This window comes from Ictidomys tridecemlineatus, chromosome 2, assembly GCF_052094955.1.
Source record: "Ictidomys tridecemlineatus isolate mIctTri1 chromosome 2, mIctTri1.hap1, whole genome shotgun sequence".
In the NCBI taxonomy this organism is placed as follows: Eukaryota; Metazoa; Chordata; class Mammalia; order Rodentia; family Sciuridae; genus Ictidomys; species Ictidomys tridecemlineatus.
Window position 1 is genome coordinate 80,227,785 of NC_135478.1, and position 27,726 is coordinate 80,255,510.

Genomic DNA, 27,726 nt, shown 5'->3' on the forward strand with positions numbered 1-27,726 from the left:
ATGCCTGGCAGGGGCAGGGGCAGGGGCACAATGCCTGGCAGAGCCAGGAGGAGGGCCGATCAGCCTATCCCCCAACCTGAGGCACCTGGAGCTGCTGCAGTGAGTGCTGTAAAGTTAATTGTTTCTTATATGCAAGAGATCCCTGCTGGGGGTGAAAAGAATTTAAAAGCCTAGGTTCTACCACTCTAGTCCAGTATAGAGTTCTTTCCTGTTAAGTGAGAACTGATAGATTTCTAAGGAAAGTCAGATTTCTTGGCTGAGGGGATGCAGAGCTCTCACCTACTTCCTCTCTGCTGTTTCCCTGCCTGGTTTTTACCACATGCAAATGGATTTTTCCTTTCAACCCAGAGGGATCACAAAGGTTTCTAAAGTTCTTGACTTGAGCCCAGGATACCTCTTTGGAAATGAGTTGGAAACGAGCATCTTCATTAAAGTCCTCAACCACCTGAACCAGATAGAATTTGCAGTCTTGTTTAACACTTGATATCCCTGCTATGTGGATATGTTCTGTGTTCTTTTAGTGCATATCAACTTTGCGCTGGTAAAGGAGAACCCTACCCCTATTGATGGTGACCTCTAGTGGGACTGGGTACTGCTTGGCATTGGCAGGACACATCTGAACCTGCCCATTCTGTATTATTCCTCTCCTCTTCTGCTGCCCTCAAGCCTCACCATCTCCTCTCTAGTCCTAATTTCAAGTCTTTGACATTGACTCCCAGGTCATTGAGACAGAGCATTGACCTCAATGTCAATGACCTCCTAACTTTGTCTCCTCAACCAGGAGCATCAAAACCCCTGGTCTCAGCCCCTTCTCTGAGGCCCTAGGCACTAGCTCTGCTTTCATTGGGGATCCTTCAGCAGTCCTTGATCCCAGGAATCCCTCCAGCAACTCCCCTGTCAGCTACTCAAGGCAGCTGGGTATTGCTCATCTAAAGCATTTGCATACAAATGAGATTCCTCCTGTTCAGCAGGTAATCTCCCCAACAGTCCCACCTTCACCACCCACTTCCTGCTGCAGAACTGTCTCCATTCTGACCCCCAGTTCTTCTCTTTTCTCTCTCTCCTCCTGCTGGGCTCTCCTCAGGGCTCTACTGAGACTGCTCTTAGGCTCTATGGTGCCCTCTGCCTCCCCGAATCCGCAGATTGTTTCTGTCCTGCCTGAACGTGCCCTCCTTGATGAACTCCCTCTAGCCACCATACACATCATTGTTTTCCTCCTCCAACCCTGCCACCCCTGCTAAACTGTTCTTGGCCGGCTTCTCCTCCTTGCTCCCAAGACATGCCCTGGGTCCTCTTCTCTCTCCCATTTAGACTCACTCCCTTGCGATATTAGCCAGTGTCATGGCTTGAAATGTCTGGTATGTGGACAGTCCTCATATCTAGATCTCCAGCCAGAACCTCTCCTGCACTGCCCCACAATCCTCACAGATGTTCATGGACACTCCACCCTCCCAATTTCCCCTACCAAACATGTCATTCCCACCATTCAAAGGTGTTCCGTTCATCCATTTGTGCAGGCCAACATCTTTGGGTTCATCCTAGACTCTATGGCAAACCTGTCCCATAGACCACCAGGGAATACTGTGTCTCACTCCCACCCAAAGCCAGGAATAGAAGCCTATCTGGTATCCACCAACTTCTCAGCACTTGGATCCCTCCCTCTGGTCCCAGTTATCCGCAACCCTCCCTGAACACTGCAGTGGCCTGACTGGTCTTCCTGCCTCTGCCCTTGTCTCCCACTTGATCTATTCCTAACAAGGAACCAGGCAAACCAGGTCCTGTAGCTCTTGTGCCCAACACCCTGGAAAGGCTCCCATTTTCAAGGTGAAAGGCAAGTTCCTTCAAATGGCCTCCCTTTTTTTTTTTTTTTAATCCCACTGTCTTCTCATCTTGTGTCTCACCTTTCCAGCCACACTGGATCCTCGTTCTTCTTGAACATTTCTACCTGTGCACCCCAGAAATTTTGCCCTCCCGCCTCTATGGCTTATTCACTCACCTTCAAGTCTGATCCCATGTCAGTGTCCCCTGAGGTTCCTCATTGCTCCCCATGAGTTGGAACAGACTTTCCCCTCCCACCCAGCTTCCCAGAAACCCCCCCCCAATTCTGTTTTGCTCTGCATTTTTTTCATTTTCATAATAACTGCAAGGTGCAACAGAAGTTATTTTTTCAAAATTTACTTTTTACTGGAATGTAAGCTTTTCCAAGGGAGAGGCTTTCTTTGGGTCCCGAGCAAATATCATCTGGATGATGATTGAACACACAGGGCAACACTACTTTTTATTTCTATCTCCTGAAATTCTGCAGGCCCCTCAGGCTGCTGCGTGGCAGCGTGGCCCCTACCCACCACGAGAGGAGGTCCAAGCAGCTGCACCTGGGCAGCCAAGAGGTACAGAAGGAGGGGTCCAGGCTCCAGGTGAGATGAGGGAAGGAGAGTGTGTGAGGGGCAGGGGAGGATTGTCGGGGGAAGGTGCACACACCAACAGAAAGCTCCAATATTCCCATGATGCTTGGCAGGATGGGGAGCATGGGCAGCTTATAACGATCTCCCTTCCTGCAGTGAATTATTTGACTGTTGGTGTTTTATTTGCCTCACATTTGAAAAGCTAATGAAAAAGAAGCAGAGAACATTATTCATGAGCAATTCAATATTGTTTTCAAGGTTAGATAATATATTTGTACAGATAAACCCTAAGTTAGCCAGGAGTTCTGGGAACATGATTCTTTTGTCTGTTTAAATTGCTGTGTTGAGAAGGTTGAGCAGCTCTTTAACCACTGGGTGTTTTCCTGCCTTCCAGCATCCTTGCAGGTGACAGGTTTTGTCATTGTACGGGTGAGCCCTCAGGCTCAGCTGTTGTCATTTGCCAAGGGTGTGGCTAATGGGATCTACCCCATTCTCTGCCTCACTTCTTATAGCCAAATAACTTGTGATAGGCTAAACCTATGAACATTAAATAAGAAACAGAAAAATGTTTAATATATCAATACAAAATCAGAACCAAGACAGTGAAGTTTGAATACAATCACATTAAAACACACTTGTATCCCCCATCACAGTTCTGCAGTTGTGACTAAATATCATGTATAAAGTACGTGGTGTGTAGCAAATGCCAATAATTGATAACTGCTGCTTTCTTCCACTGAAAATGAATTTGATTGCTGGATGTGTCAGGAGCTAGTTCTAAATTCTATACATAAAATATAGTGAATAGTCATTCTCCCGTAGAAATACAGACTCTTAATACTGTGTAAGAGGACCATAAACTAAGAATAATAGTTTTCAGAAGTAACATTTCAGCAGTAAAACACTTTGGTCATCCAAACTATGGACTCTTGGCCATTCAAGGAAACAGGATTTACAGATATCTTTCACAATGCACTATTCTCACTTTCATTCAAATCTTGCCTATGTGGAATATTTAAATAAATCATAGAAGGTAATGAAATAGGCTGAGGTCCTTTCCAGTTTTTCTACATAGAAAGGTCAGTTCCTCCATACTAAAAGGGAATTGCCTGGATAGATAGATATCTATTTTTTTTTTTACCTCATTCATTCATTCATTTGGCACTTTCTGCTGCCCACTAGAGGGCAGCACATAGTGCCAGGAGCTGAGCTATGAAGCTCTGCCACCAGAAATCGGAGTATTTTCCAAATCTTGTGAGGGTGAACAAATCGTGTAACAGGAATAAATCAAGTACCAATAAAAGAGATTATTGGGAAACTTTCTTAGTAAACTTCTTGCAACCTGTCCATGAAATGACATTTGGATCTTCAGTGGCATCATTTTAAACCTTGATTGTTTAGCTTGATAGTTGGGGTTACATTGTTCTTTTCCCTTTTTGCTGTATAAATTTGCAGCCTTTGCATGTATTCATATGTAGGAGAACCTCAACTGGAAGCTGGACTGCAGGCATTATCGGTGAGGCTATGAGGCGTGCTGGAGTTTTTCAAGATCTTGTGGTGAATACCAGGCAGAACATGGAGTATGTTAGACACTCAAAAACAGGTGTGTTGGCCCATAACCATTACATTTTATGGAGCTGTTCATTTTAAGCTCTTGATTACCAATAGTGTGTGTTTAAGAGATTCTACACAGCTTCACCCCATCACTCTACATAGACATATTTCACTCGGGCTGCCACTCGCCTTTCATTCAATTTTGCAGAAATGACAATTCATTGTAGAGTTTGGGTAGACTACTTATCTTTCCTTAAAAGCCCATAAAATAGAATGACTCAGTTCTTTGGCTGTCCTGAGCTTTAAAAAATTACAACTGTTATCCATAGTGGCTTATTTTTCCTTTTGGTAGCTCTAGAGATTTAGTTTGGGGTTTGATTTATATAATATTTTAATCTTAAAGTTAAAACTCTCTAAATTTATATTTACATCAGTTCTCACCAAATTGACAGGCACTCTGGAGATCAGGTGTGTACAAATGTTTGTTTACTCTTATTCCTGTGGTTTACCTAAGTTTGTTTCCAAATATCATAGGGTCCAGACTATTTGGGGTCAAATCAGTCAGTTTGTCCCATTTTTGTCATGTGCATTATTTTTTTCAGGTTCAGAAGGTAAAGTGGTAAGACTCATAACAAACCATTTCCGATTGACATGTCCCCAGTGGATTGCATATAAGTACAACGTTGACTTCAAACCAGATGTAGACGATACAAATCTGCGTTCACAGTTACTTTTTCAACATGAAAGGGTTTTGGGAATAAGCCATATATTTGATGGAAACTCTTTATTGTTAACTCAAAGGCTAACAAATCAGGTTAAGTAATATCTGACCTTTTCTTTCTCTTGCATTTACACTTTGCTATCACAAAACTGTTTCTGTACAAGAGCGTGTAAGAGAAGTTCTGAGGATCTCTTGCCCACAGGACTTGTAACTAACCTGCGTGTCACATTTGATCAATATGAATGATCAATAATGCTTCTGATGTTAGTGCTTAAGGGGAATTTAAATGAAATTGAAGCACAATGTGGCTGGAAAATGCTGATTAAAATTTTTTTTTCATTTACTCTCAAACTTTAGCAAAAAAAATGTTTGGATAAGGACATTTTCCTTTCATGCATTTTCATTATCTTCTTTGAACTTCATCATTAATAAATTAAATTATTTATAGGAGCTTAAGTTAAAAATTCTAAAGCTTGGCTTTTGTGAACCGTGTTTTCTACACACAGGCATCATAGTGGAGTGTTGGATATCTAAGGGTCATGTTGGCTTGTTATTCAATGAAACTTTTCTTTCTTGAAAGAACGTCTGGAACTTTTTTGTTTCCTACTCCTTAGGAGATGGAATTTGTCAGCTATACCCCAATCCGTAGCACTGTGAAGATCACACTCCAGCTTTCCAAGGAACTGCCGCCCAACCACCTTGACTATGTGCGCTGTGTGCGCTATTACAACGTTCTTTTAAGAAGGTGTGTTGGCAAGATTGAGTCTCCATGAGATACACTCATGGTTCACTTAGGCATCAGTGCTGGTGAACAGAGCTGTGTGCTTCTCACACTTTGTGAATTGACAGCCTCCATATATTGAAACGGTGAGAAGTCTGGGGGAAGAAGTGACACTGGGGCAAGCTCTGTGGCTCATCTCCAACACTCATTCTCCCTGCCCACACCCATTTCCGGTGTTTGGTACCTGCCAGAGTATCAGATGCATAATGGGTGTTTTTCTCTGGAGCACCTGCTTGCCCCTTCTTCTGGAGTCACTATGTTGACCAGATGTTCAGAGTTACAAACTAGGTGTCCCAAGTTTTAAGATATTTAAGTTCAGTTCTGGGAATGAAGGACATTCTGCTGAGATTCATATAATTTATCTTTTAAAAAGAGCCAGAAAAATTGAGGTTACATGAGCCTTTATATCTTCCCTGGGAGCATTGGTACATGTAGCTCTGGAGGCTGAGGCAGGAGGACTGTGAGTTCAAAGCCAGCCTCAGCACTTTAGAGAGGCCCTGTCCCTAAATAAAATATTAAAAAGGGCTGGGGATGTGGTTCGGTGGCTAAGCACCCCTGGGTTCAATCCCTGCTATCAAAAATGTATAATATATAATTTGTGTGTGTGTATAAAACCAATATATATTTTTTGTATTTATATACACATTTTTGAGATATATATGCATGTGTGAGAATATGAATATATAATCTTCATGTAATTTATTATCGGGTGCTTTGTCTTAATTGAAAATAGAACCAAAACCATTGGCAGACTGTTTTCCTAATGTATCTTACATGTGACCAAAGGCTTAGTAACATTCACTCTTTTCAATAAATTCTATTTCAATTTCTAGAACTCTGAGGCAGATAAATTTTAAACAAATCGGCCACCACTATTATGACTACAGGAAGAAATGTGTTATGTTGGACCATGGGTTTGTATAAAGTAGAAAATACAATGTTCTATAGACTTAATATATTGTTTTTAGAAAGTTGCTCTATTTGAACTGGTATGATTTTAAAGTGATATACCCTTTAAATTGTACCACCCACCCACCATGATCAATTAAAGTTCAATTTAGTATAAATTAAAAAGAAAGATTAAATTAACCTTAAAAAAACCAGCATGATGCTCTGCCACTGAGGCTTATTTTAAAATGAACCTTTTTTTTTCTCTTCTCCCTCTCTATCTCCTTAACCTGGGGTCGGGGGGACAGGTTTACTCTTGGTCCCCATCCAGTTATCTGTCCTTCAGTGTATACCCACCACAGGAGTGAAGAAATTCAGACTTGGGGATGGCATCGGAAGAGCTAAGAAATGATTATCTCCCAAAATAACAAGTGAAGTAGGACCAGGAACACCTGGAATTGCCTCTGTCAAAACCCTCTGTTTCCTATGATGGGCAGAATTGGTCTCTGGGACAGGAGCCCCCTGTGTTTCTCCTTTGCTAGCAAAGCAATTAAACTTTTGGTTTTATTAGAAAAGGGGGGGGGGGACCTAGTATGAAAAACATAAACCTAAAAGTATTCAGTTATTGTATAAACAATACAGGAAGCCTAAATCAATTAAAAATTGAGTGATAAATGTCTGAAATTTAGTAGCAGTTATATATTATATGCATCTCTATTGTTGGGATATGTGTGTCTATAAATTTATTTTAAAAGTTAGAGATGATGCATTAAGCCTGTATGTAGCAATAACAATTAACAAAGAGATGTGCTACTTATAAGCCATCTTTATTTGAAGGTCCTTGGAAAGATCAATTATTGCTAAAATTAAGGGATCAAAACCAGTTGACTTGTACCTATTTTAGACCCAGAGCTCAGGCATTGAACACTTTGCTTCCTGTGCAGAGGCTGACCATCATACTCTCATGCGGTTTCTTGTGCCTGCAGGTTGGAAGTCTTGCCTGGTTATATTACTTCCATTTTTCCATATGAAAACAGCCTTACTCTGTGTGCCGACCTGAGCCATAAACTACTCCGATTGGAAACTGCTTATGATTTCATAATGAGACTAAAGGAGAAAAATGAATTTGCCAAAATCAAAGAAGAATTAGTTGGGTCAATTGTTTTTACAAGGTAAGTCTATTTTTTAAACAAATTTATATAATCATCAATTTGATTACTCCCTTCACCCCACACACAAGATGTTCCTGTACTTCTTGAATCACTGAAGGTGGACATTTAGGACTAGAAATAGCATGAAAATCATAAGAACCATCTGCTGCTCTTCCCATCTGGTTACAGCCTGGGAGAGAGTCTCTAGGCTCTTGTTGTCCCTCAGTCCCTGACGCCCATTCAATGGGTCTGCTTGCCCAGAGCAGCATGTTTTTTTCTGCATTTCTTCCCTTTTATTTTTTTGGGTGAATGATAAGCTATTTTAAAAATTAGCTCTTACATATAATCCATTGGCTACATTTTATTGGAAGGAAGTTTTTATCTTAATTTTCCTTCTACACAGAAGTATTAACTTGATAAGACGGTGGAAAGCAATCTTAAAAAGAAAGCTAGAGAACTCGAATTTCCCAACTGCAGCCTTATTAAAAAGTGACAACAATTGAGACAGGGTGATACTGGCACAAATATAGACCCGCAGACCACTGTTTCAGAGCTGACTCCAGAAGCCGGCCCTCACCCTTGCAGTTTCTTATTTTTACAGGGATGTCAAGTTAATTCAACAAGAGGGAAAAGCCTTTTCAGTTATATGCTGGGGTGACTGGATATCCACCTGACCCCTCACACAATGCACAAAGTTCACCCAAATTTAATTCAAGAACTAACTCAAAATAGACCATGTGTACATGTATGTAAGAGCTAAGCTAGTAGGAGTAAAATTTGAGTTTGGATTAGGCAAACTCTTCTTGGACAGGACATCAAGAGCACAGAGATAAAGAACATTATAGGTAGATGGGACTTCAAGTTAACAAATTTTATTCTAAGTACATTGTCAAAAAAGTGAAAGGACAACTGACAGACAAGGAGAAAATACATGCAAGTCACATGTATTAGAAGTAGTAGTATCTAGAATATATAAAGGACACAACCCAACAAGGAAGCCCACCAATTTTTTTAAAAAATGGACACATCATCAGAGTAGATCTTTCTACGGAGACCTTTCTCCAAAGCAGATATTCTGGCCAGGGAGCACATGAGAAAATGCTCAACATCATCAGCCATTGAGACTCAAAATAAGGTACTACTTCACTTCCATGTTGGTGGCTAATATGAAAGTGGATATCAACAACTTGGTAAGGATCTGGGAAATGTAGAACCCACTGTCTACATTGAGGTAGAAATGTAAAATAATATAATTTCTTTCTAAAATGTCATTTGAGGAAATGTCAGACTAAAGATGGCATACCACATGACCCAGAAACCCCACTCCTAGTTATAAACCTAAGGGAACTGAAAACTTTTATCTGCCAAAATTCATACTTACATGTTCATAACATAATTCATAATAACCCAACTATAAACAAACAACCCTAAGGTCCCTCAACTGGTGTATGAATAAACAATGTTTATCCATCCAACTGAAAATGTGTGTATTTGTGCATATACATATGTATTGTGTGAGTGAGTGTGTGTGAGTGTGTGTGTGTGTGTGTGTGTGTGTTATAAAGATTTTGGAACCCAGGGCCTCACCCATGCTAGGGAAGTGCTCTAGCACCGAGCTACAGTCCCAGCCCTTTGTTTTCTTTTGTGACAGGATCTTGCTAAGTTTCCCAGGCTGGCCTGGAACCTGCCATCCTGCTGACTCAGCCTTTCTAGTAACTGGGATTATAGGCACAGGCCACTGCTTCTGATTCCAATAGAATATTATTTGGAAATTTTTTAAAAAATCAATTACCAACACTTTCTACAGCCTAAATGAACCTTGAAAACATTAAGCTAAGTGAAAGCCAGGAAAGACTACATGCTGTACAGAGGCAGGAAGTTGATTTTTGGCTGCCTTAGGGCTGGGAGACTAGGGTGGAAATGAATGGTTGCTTATGGTTATGATGCTCTTTCTGGGGAGGTAGAAATATACTAAGATTGTTGATTGTACGACTCTGCAGATACAATGAAAACCATTGGCTCATTCACTTAAATGGGTGAGTTGTACAGTATGTGAATCAAATCTTGTTAGTATTGATATACCCTACAATTACTTGGAGGATTAAAAATACTTTCGTGTGCAATGACTATCAGGAATACACTCTTACTTTGTGGTTCCACCACAGATACAACAACAGAACCTATAGGGTGGATGCTATCGATTGGTATCAGACTCCCAGAGATACATTTCCAAAATCAGATGGTGGCCAAATCACCTATGTGCAATACTACAAACAGGTAGGAAATCTTATTTTAAAAATTTTGAATCTTAAAATTTTTCAAACTTAGTAGAATCAACTTCTCAGAAGTCTTACTTAGGAACCTTAGATATACAGTATTAACATAGTCCCCTTTGGGGACTAGGGCTGCCTTATCTATTATCCATGTGTTCAAGTGCCTGTGTAGGGGGCAAAGTGACATCATTAGACAGCTCTAGAAGGGCCACTCTGTCAGCCTTAGAAGTGGCTAGAGTAGTTTTCAACATGTAGATGGACTATTGGATAAAAATAAAATATGGTCAGTCTTCAGATAGAAAAATGTACTTGTCTAGAAGTCTCAACTCTGTAGTACTTGGTGCAAAAAGAATAAAAATGATCAATTACACTTGATGTGATGTCTCAGTGATGTGCTAAGGCACATCATGGGTTCCACAATCTCAAATGTGAGTGTTCACAAAGAAATAAGTAAACTTAGTAAACCAGGGAGCACCAGTTGATACAATCGACTTTCTAGTTTTGGCAGATGAAGAATGATCATTTAAAGAATGCCAGATACTTGTAGCAACTAGAAACAAGTTGCAGATGGATGATAAAGAAAAGCTTATATTTGTATATAAGAACCCAAAATGTAGTCACGTGGAGCCATTGATAATGACTGCACTCTGGTGGGTGTCCAAGGGAACGATAGTACCCTGGAGTGTATGCCACCCTCAGCCTTGTGTCTTCCATCCAGAAAGCAGTTAGTGCCTCAATTGCCTCTTGGCTGCGCATGCTAGGACAGTGGAGCCTCCTGATCTTGAGGAACTTGGGTTCTCACAGCAGGCAGACAAGAAAAAACTATTCTGATCCTCTTACATATATGGGGCCTCTCTCATGGCTACGTAGATTGAGTGGTCATGGAAGCTCCTGAGAAGCTGAAATGTGCATGTCATAAGGGAGTGAGCTGTGTGCAGATCAGGGAGAAGAAAAGGAAGGGGACAGTGAAAGCCCCCTTTTCACGGTGTTTCCCTATCTCAGCACTGGTATGTTCTCTGGAGAATTAAGATGATTCACAAAGGGAACTGTGTGAACAGGGCTGGGGCTGCACCCTTATTGGAGGGTGAGGTAGGGGACGCCTTGTATAGAATTTTGAGCCCTGGGAAAACTTGAAGATTACTGTGATCAAATGGTAATATGTAGATGGATCAAGTGATCTGGGGTTGGTTGGTTTGTTTGGTTTTTGGTTTGTTTGTTTGTTTGTTTGTTTGGGGGGGGTTGGTATTTTGTTTGTGGCCCTGGGATTGAACCTGGGTCTTGAGCATGCTAAGCAAGCACTCTACCACTGAGCCCCATCCCCAGCTCAAGTGATCTGTTTTTAAATACTATTTCATCTATATATACAGAGAGAGCACAGGCAGCGTCTAGGTAAAAATGGAGGCAAGGAATCCAGTGAGGAGTTTATTAAAGGGACTCACGTAAATGATGGTGTCCTGGCTTGGAGAGGTGAATAGGAATAGGCAGGACTTGTTGATGGTGTGGATCTTATGGGTGCCAGAAAAAGGAGACAAAAATGGGTGGATGATGGCATCATCCTCTGGGATGGGGGAGCCTGGAAGAAGCTGGCTTGGGTGGGCTGGAGGTATGAGAGGCTCTGATGGAGTGGCAAACTGCAAAATCAGTGAACTGCATACCATGAGAAAGTTCTAGGAGAGGGACACAGGTAAATCCCAGGTGCGTTTTAAATAACTACAGGCCTCTTTAAGGAAAAGACATCTATATCTTCTGTATCAATGTCTTAAGCTAGCCTCCTAGTTTCAATTCTTAAGAATAGTCACAAAAAGCTGAATTTGAGGTTGTCTTCTTCAGAGTATGGGAACTTTCTTGAAATTCCCAGGTGCTTGAGAAACACCTGATGCCAGAATCCATGTGACAGATTGTCATCTGCCAGGACCTTGCTGATAAGTGATGTGGAAGGCTCTAGCAGGATTGCTAATTTTTTTTTTTGTTTGTTTTTCGGGAATTGCAGCATCAGTGTAAGAAGTTGTGACATCTTGTTTTTAAAATGTCTTTTCCTCCTGGAAACAGGAACTATGAGCTTAGGGGAGAAGACTGAGAAGAAATGTTAGATGTAGAAATTTTTAAAAGGGGTCAGGATTTGCCCTTCCCCATTAGTGTGAGTCTTCTTAAAAGTTCTTGGTGTGTGTTAGGAGTTTTCAAGGCAAGGTTAGTGATCACTATATACTCCTTTAAGTAGCCCTAAGCAGAGACTTGTGAAAAACACTTTCATTGAAAGGGGTTGCCAAGCTTCCAAAAACTACGAGTTTCCTGAAATTTCAGCAAATATTTTTTCACCCAATCTTGATGACTAAGTCTCTCAGCCATCACTGTGTATAAGGGTAGAGAAGAGAACAGTGACCTCAATGTAATGCTTTGTGGGAGCCCGACTCTCTCTCTGCCATGTCTGCTTATAGGAACCATATCTACATGATCCCTGGCACATCAACATTAAGAAAACTTAAAAAGTCCTTTTCATGCATTCTTAACAGCTAACGGAAAAGTAATTACCAGCACACCTCCAGGCATCCATGTGATCAAAAACATGTGCTTTTGTATCTCTTTGTCAGGTTTTCTATGTGTTTTTTTTTTTCTGATAGTCACACCTGTCTTCCTTGCTTCTCTTGAGCAGAAATACAATGAATATATCACTGACTTCAAACAGCCACTCTTGGGTCAGCCAAGGAAGATGGAAAAAGGGCCGGAGGTTCATGCCACGTTCTCCTATACGTCTGGTCCCTCAGCTGTGCTACCTGACAGGTAATGCTGACTGATGGAGTCTCCGTAAAAGACAACCCAAGTCTTTAAAAGTCAGATTTATCTGGTGCCGTGGTGTGCACATATAATCCCAGCAGCACAGGCCAAGGCAGGAGGATGACAAATCTGAGGCTAGTTGAAGCAACTTAGTGAAACCCTCCCTAAAAATAAAAAGGGTAGGGATGTAGCTCAGTGGCAGAGCACTTGCCCAGTTCAGTCTCTGAATTTTTAATACCAGAGAAAAAGTCACTGATTGAATGATGTAGAAATAGTCTTTTCTCAGAAGCCTATGACCCAGAATTGCAATCCCTAAGTTCGTCAGTTGTGGTTCCCACTACCTCCACTACCTAGGTCTTCTCTAATATAAATTTATTTTTGCTTGTGTAGCTGTATTTTAATCTTTTTTTAAAAGATCTAACAGGTACCATACAGAGAGGATCTTTAATAATGAGACAGTTGTCTGCAAAAACGAGACCAGCTCCCATGAACAGGTCAAGAGTATTGAAGGAGTTCAGGAACTCTCTACAAGTGTAAGTGCTAATTTTCTGACTGTGCTTGTGCTTGAGTGTCGTGTGCACTGAGTTTGAGCTCTGTGTGTATATCCCTTGACATCTCAGACTGTTCTATTAAAAAATGACTATTGCAGAAAAAAATGCTATTCTTTGGGGGAGAGGGGGAGCAATTCCAGTTTTTCTGATTGGGCAATGTTGGAGGACCAAGATACAGGAATAATGAAAGAGGCTCTAAATTGCCTATAGACATGTGAGTCCAGGGGCAAGATGATTTCAGATTTCATCTGCAATATTGTTAAGATCCAGCTGCTTGCCCCTTGCTTGACCAATTAAGTTGACACCTAAGGAGTTGAGGCAAGGCAAATGACTTTATTCAAGAAGTGGCTCAATGAGAAGAAAGGGGGAATTCTCTGCCCAAAGCCCTTCCTCTTAGGAAGCTGATGGGGGGGGGGGGCTTCTGTTAGTGATTGACGGGTGTTCCCAGACAGTTGGGCATCCTGCAGCAGGAAGGCTGGATAATGGATATCCAAATCATGATGTTTTCCAGTTTCTAAAATCTCAAGAACTCCCACCATGAACAGAAACACCTCCACTGCTGAATTTCAATATTTCAACCCTGAGAACAGGCAGTAATGGATTCAAGGAAAATAGTCCTGATTTGCATATATCTAATTGCCATTGCTTATTTTCCTTGATCTGATCACAATGGGAATATTTATATTTTCAGAGACCAGAATGCACAAAGAGAACTTAGTCGCTGGAGGTTTGTGCTTGACCCAGACTTTTTGTCTATCTCGGGAAGAACTTTGAAAGAAGAAAGAATCTTCCAATATAAAGATTCGGTAAGATGAATTGTCAGGATTTGCATGTCATGGTGGAGTCAAATAGAGTAATACACAAAGGAACCAACTCAGTCATGTTTATAGCTATGCCTGTTGCTCTTTTCAGTACACCTATTCTTTCAGTGAGATGACAGGCAAACACTGCATAAGGATATGTGTAAAGCACTTGGCTATAGTGACCTCTCTCATCTCTTTATCTAAATCTGTGGACATTTGCTCCTGGCAGTTGGAAGACTGATCTTCCAAGTATATTTTTAAGGACCAGATACATAGAATCGAAATGATGCAGAGGAACCTGTAATAAAGGAAAAGACTGAAGTTTTAACAGTATTAGAGCAAAGAAGGATTAATGAATCCAGCAGCATTCAGAACCAGAAGAGGTTCAGAGTTTCATGGCAGCAGTGTGGGAAGTGAGCTGCCACAGGCTGATGTAGAAGTACAATGAAAACATATTTGACTAGAGTAGAAAGACCCTACATAGATGTTGGTTGGCAGTTTCTGGTTGGTAAAGTTCCTAGTTTTATTTTACTTTTTACATTAGGTCTCCACGTACCTCTGAGGAAACTGAAATCCTGGAATCATCTTAGTCTAATGAACTCTCAACTAAAACTTCATAACACCCAAGATAGAATCCAAGTTTTGCTAATCTATATCTTAAATATGTAATCCACACATTATTTAAGCTAAGAATTGAGAGATTTCAATAGAAATTGCACAGATATACAATGGAAATGTCCTTGGATAATGTTGATGTCGATAAAAAGTAATTTATGTCTTATCATTCTTTTCTAATTTGAGGCTATTCCAGTAGCAGACTGGTTAAAAGGATCACAAAGTACATCCTTACTTAGAGCGGTGTCACTAAAACATTGGGTAATACTTCATACTCAGAACTGTGTTTCTGAGGCCAAGATCTTAGAGGAGAATCTAAGCTCGGTCACCCCTGCCATGGGCATTACATTAGAAAAAGCAAAAATGTAAGTAGAGTGGCAATTTCCAATTTAGAAATCGGTTGTTAACAATCTGAAAGTAGAATCTCTGAAATATCAACTGGGAGGAATCATTTTCTTTATCAAAACTCTGAAACCCTATAAGTAAATGTTAATTTCTTTTAGTCAACAAACACTAGAACAGACTTTTGTGACATGCTTTGTGGCTATTAGAATACATGTTGAGGAATGCTGTGCCACTGCATCCAGTGGGACCTAGTCTCCAGTTCTGGATGGGGACTGTTAAGAACTAGGTCCCACTGGATGCAGTGGCACAGCATGTCATCCTTGTGGTCAGGAAGCAGAGGCAGGAGACTCACAAGTTCAAAGTCAGCCTCAGAAACTTAGTGAGCCTCTGAGTAACTTAGCAAGACCCTGTCTCTAAATAAAATATAAAAAGGGCTGGGCCTGTGGCTCAGGGGTTTAGTGCCCCTGGGTTCAATCCCCAGTACAAAAAAAGAACAACAAGGGGCTGGGGTTGTGGCTCATTGTTGGTGCTTGTCTTGCATGTATGGGGCACTGGGTTTGATCCTCGGCACCACATAAAAATATATAGATGAAATAAAGATATTGTATCATCTACAACTTAAAAAGAATTTTTTAAAAGAACCAAGGTCCCAATCATGTTTCTAAAAATTGAACTTATTTTTAAATGGTTCAATCTTTTTGTAGCAATTTTGGGTTCACAGAAAAATGAAGAATGTATGGAGACTTCCCATGTACTCCCTACCTCCTCCATTATCAATATCTCCCACTAAAGCAGTGCATTAAAAATAATTGATGAAACTATATTAATAAACCTATATTAATCCATTACAATTGCTTAATCTATAGTTTACATTGTACAAATCAAGAATGAAATTCATTCTATGGATTTCGACAAATGTATGTGACATATATCCACCATTATAATACCAAGCAGAGTAGTCTCAACTAATTTTTTTTCACTATGTCCATAGTTTTCACTTTTCCAGAATTTCATACAGTTGAAGCATATAGTATGTACATTTTTCAGATTAGCTTTTTTCAGTTAGTAATAATGTACATAAAGTTCTTCTTTTTATGGCTTGATAGCTCATGTCTTTTTAGTGCTAAATGTTATTATGTTGTCTAGATGTACCACAGTATTTTTTCATTCCCCTACTGAAGGACATCTGGTTTTCTTCCAAGGTTTGACAATTATGCATAAAGATGCTCTAAATATTTATGTGCCAGTTTTTGTGTGGACACAAGTGTTTAACAACTTTGGATAGATACCAGGAAACACAATTACTGGATCATATCATGAAAAAGTGTTAGTTTTTAACAAACTACCAACTGTTTTCCAAAGTGTCTGTACTTTTGCATTCCCCTTGGCAATGATCAGAGTTCCTACTGCTCCAATTTCTCACCAGCATTTGGTGTTACAGGTGTTCTGGGATCAGGTGATTCTAGGGTGACATTGACTCTAAGTTGTTTATATTTGCATTTTCTCAATAGCATTATATGGAGCATCTTTTCACATGCTTATTTGTTAGATCTTTCCATATTTATCTTCCTTGGTGAGGTCTTATATGTTTGGCTCATTTTAAAATCAGCTTGTTTTCTTATTGGTGAATTCTGAGAGTGCTTGGTATATTTGAGATAACAGCTCTTTGTTAGATGTCTTTTGCAAATATTTTGTTTTGATATGTGGCTTGTCTTCTCATCTCTTTGACAATTTCCTTCACAAGGCACAAGTTTTTAATTTTAATGAAGTCTTACTAATCTATTTCTTTTTTTCATGAATTTTGCCCTTGATGTTGTATCAACTTGTTGTCATAACCAAGGTCATGGGAATTTTCTCCTATAAAACTTTAGGAGTTTTTAATTTTGAGGTTGTACATTTAGGTCTGTGATACATTTCTGCATTAGTTTTGGGAAGGATGTAAGGTCTGTGTCTAGACTGATTTTCTTTCTGGAACATGGATGTCTGTTTGTTCCAGGATCATCTGTTGAAAAGATTCCTTATTGTGTTGGTTTTTTTCCTCTGATTATTGACCTAAGTCTATTTCTGGCTATATAATTTCCATTGACCTATTTGTCTATGCCATCCCCAAAACCACACACTGTCTTCATTACTGTAGGTTACTATTAAGTCTTGATGTTGGATAGGTCATTCCTCCACCTTTGTTCTTTTTCAATATTGTATTGGTTAGCTGTGATGCTCCAATTTAAAAAAAAATTTTGCTTCTCATAAGTTTTAAAAATTAGTTTGCCAATATTCACAAAATTATTCACTGATTTTTGATTAGCATTGCATTGACTCTAAGTTGTCTATCTATAAACATGGAATACTGCTCCATTCTATTTGTTTATTTATTTATTGGAATTTTAGTTTCCCTTACGTAGGTTTTAGGCATATTTTATGATTCTGATTTCAGATTTATACCTAAGTATTTCATTTTGAGGTGTGAATATTGTTGTTTTTTCATTTCAAATTCTACTTTTGTTGCTGGTATTTTTTTTTTTAAAAAAGCATTTAGCTCTTATATATTAAGCCTTGTATCCTGAAACCTTACTGTAACCTCTTATTCATTTCAGGATTTTGTTGATTCAGATTTTCTTCAAAGATATCATCTACAAAAAGAGGTTTATTGCTTTGACTTTCTTCTATAATCACATTAGTAAGAAACTTTGAGTAAAATGTTAAAGGAGTTTTATGTGTGGGGACACATCTGATTTTTAAGTTTTTTTTAATCACTCCTTTTAGTTATGAAAAATTGTGCTCAATTTCTGATCTGAGAGTTTTGTCTGATATTTGCTGTCTCTCTCTTGTGCTTTTGCATTTTGGTGTGCCTAATTTTTCCTTGATGGCTGGATATGATGCTTTGGGTCAGTGTGTGCTATAAATGGTCATGTGGTAGTAAGTTAAAGGGAAACTAGACTCCTATAATGAGGTGTCATTCTGTGCTGAGGTTGAGCCTGTGGATTGTGAATTTCACAGGTGCTTAAGTTCTTCTCTCCTTGGTCAGGCAGGACCAGATGGCCAGAGTGTGCTAGAGTTGCTATTTCGCTTATCTCGTGCAGATTAGGCTCTGGTAACTGGTTTTCCCTGCAGGCCAGCCTTGCTGGGAAGAAGAGTTTTCTAAAATATTTCAGAAGGATTCTTCTTCCCCTCCTCTTTTGGAATCACCAGGGGATTTTTCTGATATTTTAGAGAACCTGTTGATCTCCTAGAAGTGAGTTTCCAAATTATGGGGTCCTCCCTGGGCCTGAGTACACCTGCAGTTTTTTAATTTTCCCCAGGTGTCCACACTGAGCATCCACCAATTTCAATAAATTGTCCATGACAATTTAGGTCTCTGCTTTGCCTTGGGCCTGTTTGCTCTGAGCCTCTCTGGCAAGCTCTGACTCTTGGGATCACCTGTGTTTTGTCCTTGGGGGCAGCCATTTGTCCTGTGTCCTCACCTCTCTTAGGGATCCTAGAATGAATTTTTTTCAATCTATTTAGCTTTTTACTTCTGATGACCAAATGGTGACATCCCAGCTCATTACAAAGGAAACCAGACCTACAAATTAGTTTGAAAAACAACTAAAATGGAAATCTTGACATTTTTATCATGGCTTATTTATATTCATTGCATGAAATATTTGTTGTGTTTCACTATTCATTTCCACTGGAGGATTGATGATATGTTTATTTTCTAGAAGTACCTGGTAACACTATCTCTAGTTATATAGACATTTTAAAGATGCTTATCAAAGATGGCCCAGAAATGGTAAGTGTCTAGTTGGTGTGTATTCTTTAGTTCTAAATCTGCATTTACATGTACTTTAAAATTTAGAAGGCTGCCCATGTTCCCCTAAACTAACCAACAAATGCCAATGTATCTCTAGAGTGTAGCTGAATGTGCACTATCAGGGCTTAGCTATTCCTTTTGCTAATGTTTTCAGGCTTTTTTTTTAATAGCGTTATACTTGGACATTTACATTTTTCCAGTTTTCAATTATTTTGTTAAAATATTTATTTTTTAGTTGTAGTTGGACACAATATCTTCATTTTATTTTTATGGGGTGCTGAGGATCGAACCCAGGGCCTTGCATGTGCTAGGCAAGCGCTCTACTGCTAAGCCACAATCCTAGCCCCTTCTCAGGCTTTTGAATTTGGAATTATTTTATAAAGTGATATAACATATAAATTTAATGTAAATGGGTTATAAAAATCATCATGATTTTCATCTCCAGTTATGATCTAAGTAAATGTTTGTTTAGTATAGTATTTCTTCTAGCTTGAGTCCTTCCTCTTGTTCAATGATTCTTCCATCCATTGTTTTAGACCAAGTTGTCATTACCTGGTGTCTGAGTTACTACAGTAATATCCCATCTTTCTTTCTTGAATTCTTTTCCTTAATTCATCTTGCATCCCCCTCCTTCCCTCAGGATGATCTTTCACCAGGGAGGCTTTCTTAATCATGAGGCCAGTATGTTTTTCTTCCTTTTATATGAAGCCTAGACTTTTTTAATTGCTATAGGGAATCTTGGGAGGCAAACACCTTTTCTGAGCCAATATCCATTTTCAAATGAAATGTCTTAGCTCTTCAGAAAAAGAGGTAAATCAATAAATATATATATATTGGATACCACATGTTTTAAAGTATGTCTCCATTGTGGAATGGTTAATTCTAGCTAATTAACATGCATTACCTAATAGTTGTGTCTATGGTGAGAACACTTAATATCTACTCTCGTGACATTTTTTTCAAGAATATTATATACACCATTAACTATAGTCAACGTGCTTCCTGCTAGATTTCTGGAACTCATTCCTTCTACCTAACTATAATTATGTGTTATTTGACCAACACCCTTACAGGCTCCTCATTCTTGGTAACCAACCCACCTGTGGTAAACACTGTCCTACTTTCCACTTCTGAGATCAACATTTTTAGATTATACACACAAGTGAAGTTTATATGATGCTTTTTGTTTCTGTACCTGGCTTATTTCATTTACTATCCTCCAGGTTCATCTGTGGTATCACAAATGACTAGATTTCTCTCTTTATAGTGAGTAGCATTCACTATGTGTATATATACTACTTTCTTTGACCATTCATTTCTTGGACATGTTAGTTGATTCCATATCTTGGCTATTGTGAATAGGGCTGAGTAGACATAGGAGCACAGATACTTCTTTCATGAACTTGTTTCCTTTACATATATACCCAGCATGGGATCATTGGATCAAAAGGAAGTTCTGCTTTTAGTTTTCATGGAACTTCCCTTCTGTCTCCAATGATAGACTGTACTAGTTGACATTCCCACTGGCAGAGTGCAAGGGTGCCCTACTCCACACCTTTGATCACAGTCATCCTCAATGGAGTGAGGTGATGCCTCATATGACTTTGATCTGCATTTCCCTGATGATTAGTCATGTTGAACACATACCACGTACACCTGTGAAACATGCATAAGTACATACACAAAATCTTATGCCTGCATTTTAGGATTTTAGTTGTAAGACAGAAAAATGTTTGTCTAATCCACTGACTAATCCATTTGTCTAATATCTCTCAATTTGGATTTGCTCATTTCCTCATAATTAGATTCCAGTCATGCATTCTTGCAAAATACCATAGATGTGGTAGTGGGTTTTTCTCAATCCATGATATCAGGAAGCACAGGATGTTGATTTAAATAAACTGGGACAAGTAGAGTACCTAGTAAGTACCCGATCTATAAAGATCATCCTGCAAATGGTGACTTTCCTGATCCTGGTATCCTTCTGTGGACACTTTCAACCCATCCTTGTTAACTTTACCCTAAATTCTTGGAAATCAAGTCAATGGAACAAAGGATTTTTCAAGCTTAAGCATTGGATGCACACTTCCCAGTTTGACAATTCTGCAGCCTTTTCCTTGTGATGTGATTCTACACTCTCTACTTCCTTAGACTTAGTCACTTAGTAGACTCTAGTTTATCAGTGTTCTGCCTTGAAATGGCTTTCATTTCTCTTATCATTACTGTCTTAAAGAGTTTCATGTCTGCTTGCTTTTAAGGTGCTTTGCATATTGCCTGATGATAGGAAAAACAGGTATGATGAAATAAAAAAATACTTGTGTGTTAAATCTCCAATTCCAAGCCAGTGTATGGTGGCACATACCCTGACTAAAGCCCGGACATTAAAAACCATGGCCATAAAGATTGCCCAGCAAATGAATTGCAAGATGGGACGAGCCCTCTGGAAGGTGGAGACAGGAGTATGTAGGATTTCATTACCTTCTCTTTTATTTGTAAATAGTGAAATTTAAGAGTCTGTTTTTCAATATAACAATTAAGTTCTGTTTACATTCTGTTCTAAATTTATTTTTTTATTAAAAAAAAGTTGAAAAAGACAATGTTCATCGGTATTGATTGTTTCCACGATATTGTAAGTCGTCGGAAGTCAATTGCAGGATTTGTGGCAAGCATCGATGAGGAATTAACCAAGTGAGTAAGCTTTGGTAGACATTTGATTGTCTGTGCACCCAACCGAAGAGGTGACCTGACTCATATTTATTGGGAGTTCAGACGAGTAGTTCTTAGCCATGAGCTGTCCCAGTTTTCTGGCAAAATTATGCTCCCAAAATATTCTGCATAAATGGTTGAGTTTGTGGGGGGATTTTTTGTTTGTTTTCATCTAACAGAGCAAAAAGTAGCAGATGACAATACCTGCTTATATTTAGTTCTTTGGGTGAGACTCTGAAATTGTGAGATAGAAATTAAAATCTCAGCCGAGCCACATTCTTCTCTTCAGGCTCTCGTGGGTGAGGCAGAAGCCATTTCCTAGTGGTGGTAGCACAGAGGGTCTCGATGCTTTGCTGGCTGTCAGTTGCAGGCCAGTCTAGCCTCTTAGAGGTTGTGCACATTCCTTTCCACATGCCCCGCCCCCATCTTCCAACCAGAGGCCTGGAAGTATAGAATCTTGGCTTCTTCAGGCCTTTCTATGTAATATAACCACAAAAGGAGATGTATATCTGTATTTCCACAACTCCCCTTTTCTTCTGGAGCCATGTTTCCCCCCATCCTTAGAGTAGAATACACACCACACCTTAAAATGAGTTTGTAGCCCTTGTGTATTACATGATATGTGGCCCTCAGATTACCCCTGCCCCCATGATTGATGTTTGTGGCCCACTAGAGGATTATTTCAGAGTGTTCTTTAGAGAAAATCCACCCTCATTTCCACAGATGACATCATTTCCCCCAGTGATTCTCTATTTCCACACAGTAACATTTTATACTGCTTTTTCTTTGAATTAGAAAATGTTGCAATAATGGGAAAACAGTGTCACTCAGTGGACATTCTGAAGTAATTTCTAGATCTAAATACTGGCAGTACAGCAGGGAAAACAGAGAACCAAATGTTGATGGTAACTCATGGAGGTTAATAAAGAGGCAGACAAATAAGTAGAGCACATAATGTCAGGTGGTCAGGTGAGCTCATTCTGAAGTAAATGTTAAAGAGAGCAACTTGAGACATTTTATGAATTTTTTTGTGGGTGGGTGGTAACAGGTTGATCACAGCCACTGAGTCACATCCTCAGCCCTATTTTGTATTTTATTTAGAGACAGGGTCTCGCTGAGTTACTTAGCACCTCGCTTTTGCTAAGATGGCTTTATACCCATGATCCTCCTACCTCAGCCTCCTGAGCCACTTGGATTACAGGTGTACACCACAGTACCCAGCCATTTTTATTTTACTGGACATGTTGAAGTTGTCATACTGGCTGTCAGTCTTGCAAATCAAATTGCTTCCTCAGATTATTATTATGGGTGAGCCCTTTGCCTAAGACATTGACCCCAAAGCAGAAATCTCCAGGAGAAGATTTTTCACTTGGTCACATTCCCCAGCAGGTGAAACTAGAGTAGTCATGTATGTGGACAACATGAGTAATTTTTTAGAATAATTTTTCAGTTGCAGATGGGCATAATACCTTTATTTTTATGTGGTGCTGAGGATCAAGCCCAGTGCCTCACAATTGCTGGGCAAGTGCTGTACAACTGAGCCACAACCTCAGCCCCAAAATGAGTAATTCATAATAATTTTAACAGTTCTTGTTTGTGTGTATTCAAAAACCCTTATAAGATGCCTAAGATATCAAAAGAGACTAATACTGGATCATTGTAGATATGTGAAGGGATTGTTCCTTAATTGGATCCTTTGGCTACTGGTGTGTGTGTGTGTGCGCATATATACACGTGTATATATTCTTGTCATAGATTAACTCAGAATCCAAATGATGAAATTAAGATTCCAGTTAACTCATTTTTTTTCTGAAAACAGGTGGTACTCTCAATGTATCTTCCAGGCACCAGGAGAGGAGCTTGTGGATGGATTGAAGAACTGTTTGCAACGTCAGCCTTGGGGTTGGTGTGCCAACATTCTACATCAGTAGTTCTTCACAAGTAGAGATAGTGCCCCCAGAGACCATTCATTCATGACCAAAAACACTTTTTTGTTGCCACACTGGGATGGTGGTGTGCTGGCATGTAGTCCAGCAGGTAGAGACAAGAAATGCTGCAAAACACCCCATTGTGTATGACATGACCACACACGCCCATACCACTCAAATTTCAATGGTACTATTGTTGTAGAACCCCTGGACTAAAATAAATGAAAGAAACCCCTGGACTATTCTGAAGTTGGAGTCTGTGAGCGAAACTGTCCTGAAAGCTACAGTGTTGAAAGGTGAACCCTGACATTGTCAAAAATAGCAGAGGCCAGTTTGTCCCAATTGAGGTGTGCTTACATGTTTCTGGGTTCCTTTCAGGTGCCTTGAATTCCTGGCTTAGAAATGTACCACATGCACCAGAATCTATTGTGGTCTATCGGGATGGAGTGGGAGATGGTCAGCTTCAGGCCTTGCTTGACCATGAAATATCTGAGCTCGTGGGCTACTTAGAAAATGAGTGCCCATATAGGTGAGTACATAAATTGTCCAGTTCAGATAATGTAAGAAAAAGCTGTTCTCGGGAAGGAAAAAGAATCTAAGTGACATGTGAAGAGAAAAAAAGGGGCTTGATTCACACAGTGGGCTTCAGTGGCTGGGTGGGCAGTTAACAGCCCCAGCCCTTTGACTTTGTGGTTCACACGGAGTCGGGGTGCAGAGTGTGGTGGCAGCCTGTTTCCCTTCATGGAGCACTGCGTGGAGTGCTCGTCTGCCTTATAGATTCACAGATGTCCATGAACACTTTGTCCATGGCTCTCAGATGTCACTCCTTTGATCCTGGAGTTTTTAAGTCTCTGTGCTGGGGCTCCCTCCTAGCTGTGTCCGCAGCCTCTTCTGACTGTGGGGCTTGCTGCCCAGCAGAGACAGCAGGACTGGTTCTGAGCTTCAGAGGAAGGGTCCCTTCACCTAGGATGTGGGTGGCTCTAAAGAGACTCCTCCTCGTTCTACTGCCCCACTTGGGTACATGCAACCAAGTGTTTAAACTGGGCTGTATGGAGGGGGGCTGCTGTCCACAGGCTTTTAAATAGGTCCTAAGCGTGTGAGGTTCTAGCACCCTGAATGCTTCTGAGATGAGATTGAGTAAACATCCTAATTTATCCTAATTTTTCAAGTATCAAGTTAACTTTCATTGTGGTGAAGAAACGAATAAACACCAGGTTTTTTCTTCAACACAATCGAAAACTTGGAAATCCAGCTCCAGGAACTGTTGTTGACATGATGGTAACCAGGGAGCAATGGTAAGAGAGTTTTACTTTTATATCTGCATCTATAACTTTCTCAGTTCACCTTGGCAAAATCCCTTCATCCCAGTTACTTCACCTTAGAAGCATTTTCTCATCCGTGACAACTAATTTGATCTATATATTTTTTCACACTTGACCAGGGACTCTTCATTTGGATTTAGAAATTGTGATTGGTCTTATGGTTAAGTTTCTTAAGTATTTTTTCTCTGTGGCAAAATAAAAGTAATTTTGTGGCCTAGAATGCCTTCATTTAAAGTCGTAAATGGGCTGGGGCTTAGTGGCAGAGCGCTTGCCTAGCATGCATGAGGCACTGGGTTTGAGCCTCAGCAGCACATAAAAATGAATAAATTAAATAAAGGTATTGTGTCCATCTACAACTAAAAAAATTTTTTTAAAGAATAGCAAATTGTGTTTGACAGCTGGGAGTCATCACAAATCAAATATGAAATATGCCCCATGAGAATGTCTATTTAAGTAATAACCTGAAGAGGTTTTTAGTTTTTAAAAATGTCTTGATGCTTTTAAAGGGGGCAATATAAAAAAAACAGTTTCTCTTATGACACTTATCCTGTAAGAACATGGACAAATAATACATTATAAAGTAATATTGGATAAGCCACAAAATAGTTTAGTTTCATATTGTCAGCTCTATTATCCTTTTATATTGTCAGCTGTATTATCCATGAACATCTGCAATAAATCAGAGCAGTCACTTATGAATTTTTTTCATGTAAGGAAGCAACCCACCATGAGTTAGAATTAGCAGACAAAATGACAACAGGATCAGACATCCAAAACTTTTAGACAATGAAATGATTGCAATCATTCCATAGTAAAGTATGCTTAAAAGGGAAGATGGAATGAAGTCATTGAATAAAAGTCATAAGAAAAGTAACTAAGAAATGTTGAATTAAAAGGTCAATTTGGACTTGGATAGTTAACAATGATAAGCTTTACAAAAATAAAGAAATTGGAGGAAGTATCAAAGTGAAGTTTACCTGGAAAGGAAATGGTTAATTAGAAAATACATTAAGTATCCATGATGCAGTAGTGAGCCTTAAAATATGGAAGCTAAGAAAGAAATGCTCAGGAAATGATGAGGCAAAATAAGACTTGCTGTGTATCAAATAGAAGGTTCTATAGGAAAAACATGGGTAGAAGTAATAAGCACAGACAGACAGATTCTGAATCTTCATGTTTGAAAATAATAAAATCTGAGCAAAAACAATAAAAATGAGTCTCCATTTAGTTGAAATTTAAGAATAGCAAGAATAAGAAATTTTAAAAGCGGTCAGAATACTATTATTTATATTTATAAACAATAATTATTCAGTACCAGTAATACAAACAATACAGTGATATTGTATCTTCAAACGGCCTCCAAAATATCAAACTAGAATTTGATAGCCCTCTAAGCTATCAACAAGCGTACCTAAAATACAAACATGCTTAGGTAAACATATGGTGTCCACATGAGCAGATCTACCCAGCTCTCACTGAAAGCCTTGACTTCCTAAGTAATGAATAACTGCTAGGTATATTAAAACATTGTAGAGTTCTATTCTTATGGAAGTCTGTGTGTGTGTTTTTTAAATATTAGATCTGTAAAACTATAATCATATTTAATTAAAACATTTTAAGGTTCTCAGTTACTGGGGAAAACAAGAGCTTCTGGTTAACTTTAGATGTAGATGTTTCATTTCCATAATTGTGTTATATGAAATCTGAATGGGAAATAAAACATATGAATAGAGGGAAGAAATGAAGTTACATTAAGGAAAGGCAGAAACATTGATCAATATAGTCTAATACAGGAAAGAACTAATTCAAAAGGCAAAAGTATAATAAAGCATTACATAGGACTGTACACATAAAAATAAAATTCAGTATTTACAACAGATGGAAATAGATTAACCTTGCCAGTTGTGTCATTTACAGAGTATGAGTGTTTTCCAACAATTCTTTTTTTTTTTTCATATTGACCTCTTTTATTTTTTTTTCCTTCCAACAATTCTTAAGAAGCCTGTATCCCTGGCCCAAGAAGTCTCATCTTTAAAATTCTGCACCTATTGCCACCCAATGTGCCAATTCTGTTTCTTTCCCTGGGCATCAGTACCTACATTTCAAGTCTCCATCTCAGGAAAGTTATTATCTACATGCACTTAATGGTCCTTTATGGATTTGCTTTATCAAATCATTGTTAGACAGGCTTCTAAATTGAAAGGAAACTGTCTATAGAACAGATTTCTGTAAATTAGTAAATGAAATATTTTCATCTGATACTAGGGTTATATTCTTCTCTAAAATAAGTGGAGACCCCCGTGTTCTGTAATTGCAGGTATGACTTTTTCATTGTGAGTCAGTCTTCTACAGTTGGTACTGTGACTCCCACTCATTATAATGTTATCTATGACACCGTCTGCTTGGACCCGGATACAGTCCAGCGTTTAACTTACAAACTGTGCCACATGTACTACAATTTGTCAGTGAGTATTTTATTGTGATTTCCCTTCAAATCTGTAAAATGTGTTGTTCAAAACTGAGCAACTTTTTAACCTCTGAATTGATATCTATGACAATGTAAACTTAGAGATAGTAAATGTCCATTTGAGTGTAAAGTAAAAAAAAATTTTCTTTCTACTAAAGGGCATCATCCAAGTTCCTGCTCCTTGCCACTATGCCCATAAACTGGCTTACCTTGTGGGCCAGAGTCTTCACGATCAGCCAAGTAGCTTACTAGCTAACTCTATTACCTTTGAGCTGTAGAAGATGTGATATTGAAAACCACAATTCATACTTTAAAAAAAAACTTTTGAAGCTGGATATCTGAAATAGATTCGTAGCTAAATTGTAATCATTTTTTATTGCACATGGGAGAATGTTGAACAGCATCAGATATGGCAAAGAAGAAAACAAAACCAATATCTAGCAGAAAGAAATTTAGAGATATTAACTCTGGTATTTGGGATTGCTTATTATACCACAAATGCCACAGGAGGCAATTGAGTAAGAAGTTGAATTTATGTTGACAGATTGATGGGTCCAAATCAGTGGAGCTTTCTACTTAAAATACTACCCCTGACTTGACCCAAGGCTGCCTCTCCAGCCTGCAAAGAACTGACAGAGGATTGTCTTGCAATTC

General features: G+C 39.1%; 1 protein-coding gene across 1 annotated transcript; it reads left to right on the top strand.

Moving 5' to 3' along the window:
* LOC144368270 (piwi-like protein 3) lies at positions 1-27,350 on the top strand. The gene is given in 19 exon segments (XM_078027065.1): positions 1-99; positions 2,306-2,414; positions 2,797-2,831; positions 3,858-4,005; positions 4,559-4,770; positions 5,292-5,422; positions 6,292-6,372; positions 7,333-7,518; positions 9,663-9,774; positions 12,421-12,462; positions 12,464-12,548; positions 14,708-14,876; positions 20,883-21,108; positions 21,234-21,337; positions 23,175-23,245; positions 23,662-23,812; positions 24,453-24,578; positions 26,923-27,070; positions 27,231-27,350. Coding segments are annotated over 19 exon segments (2,355 nt in total).
* The last annotated feature ends 376 nt before the right edge of the window (positions 27,351-27,726 follow it).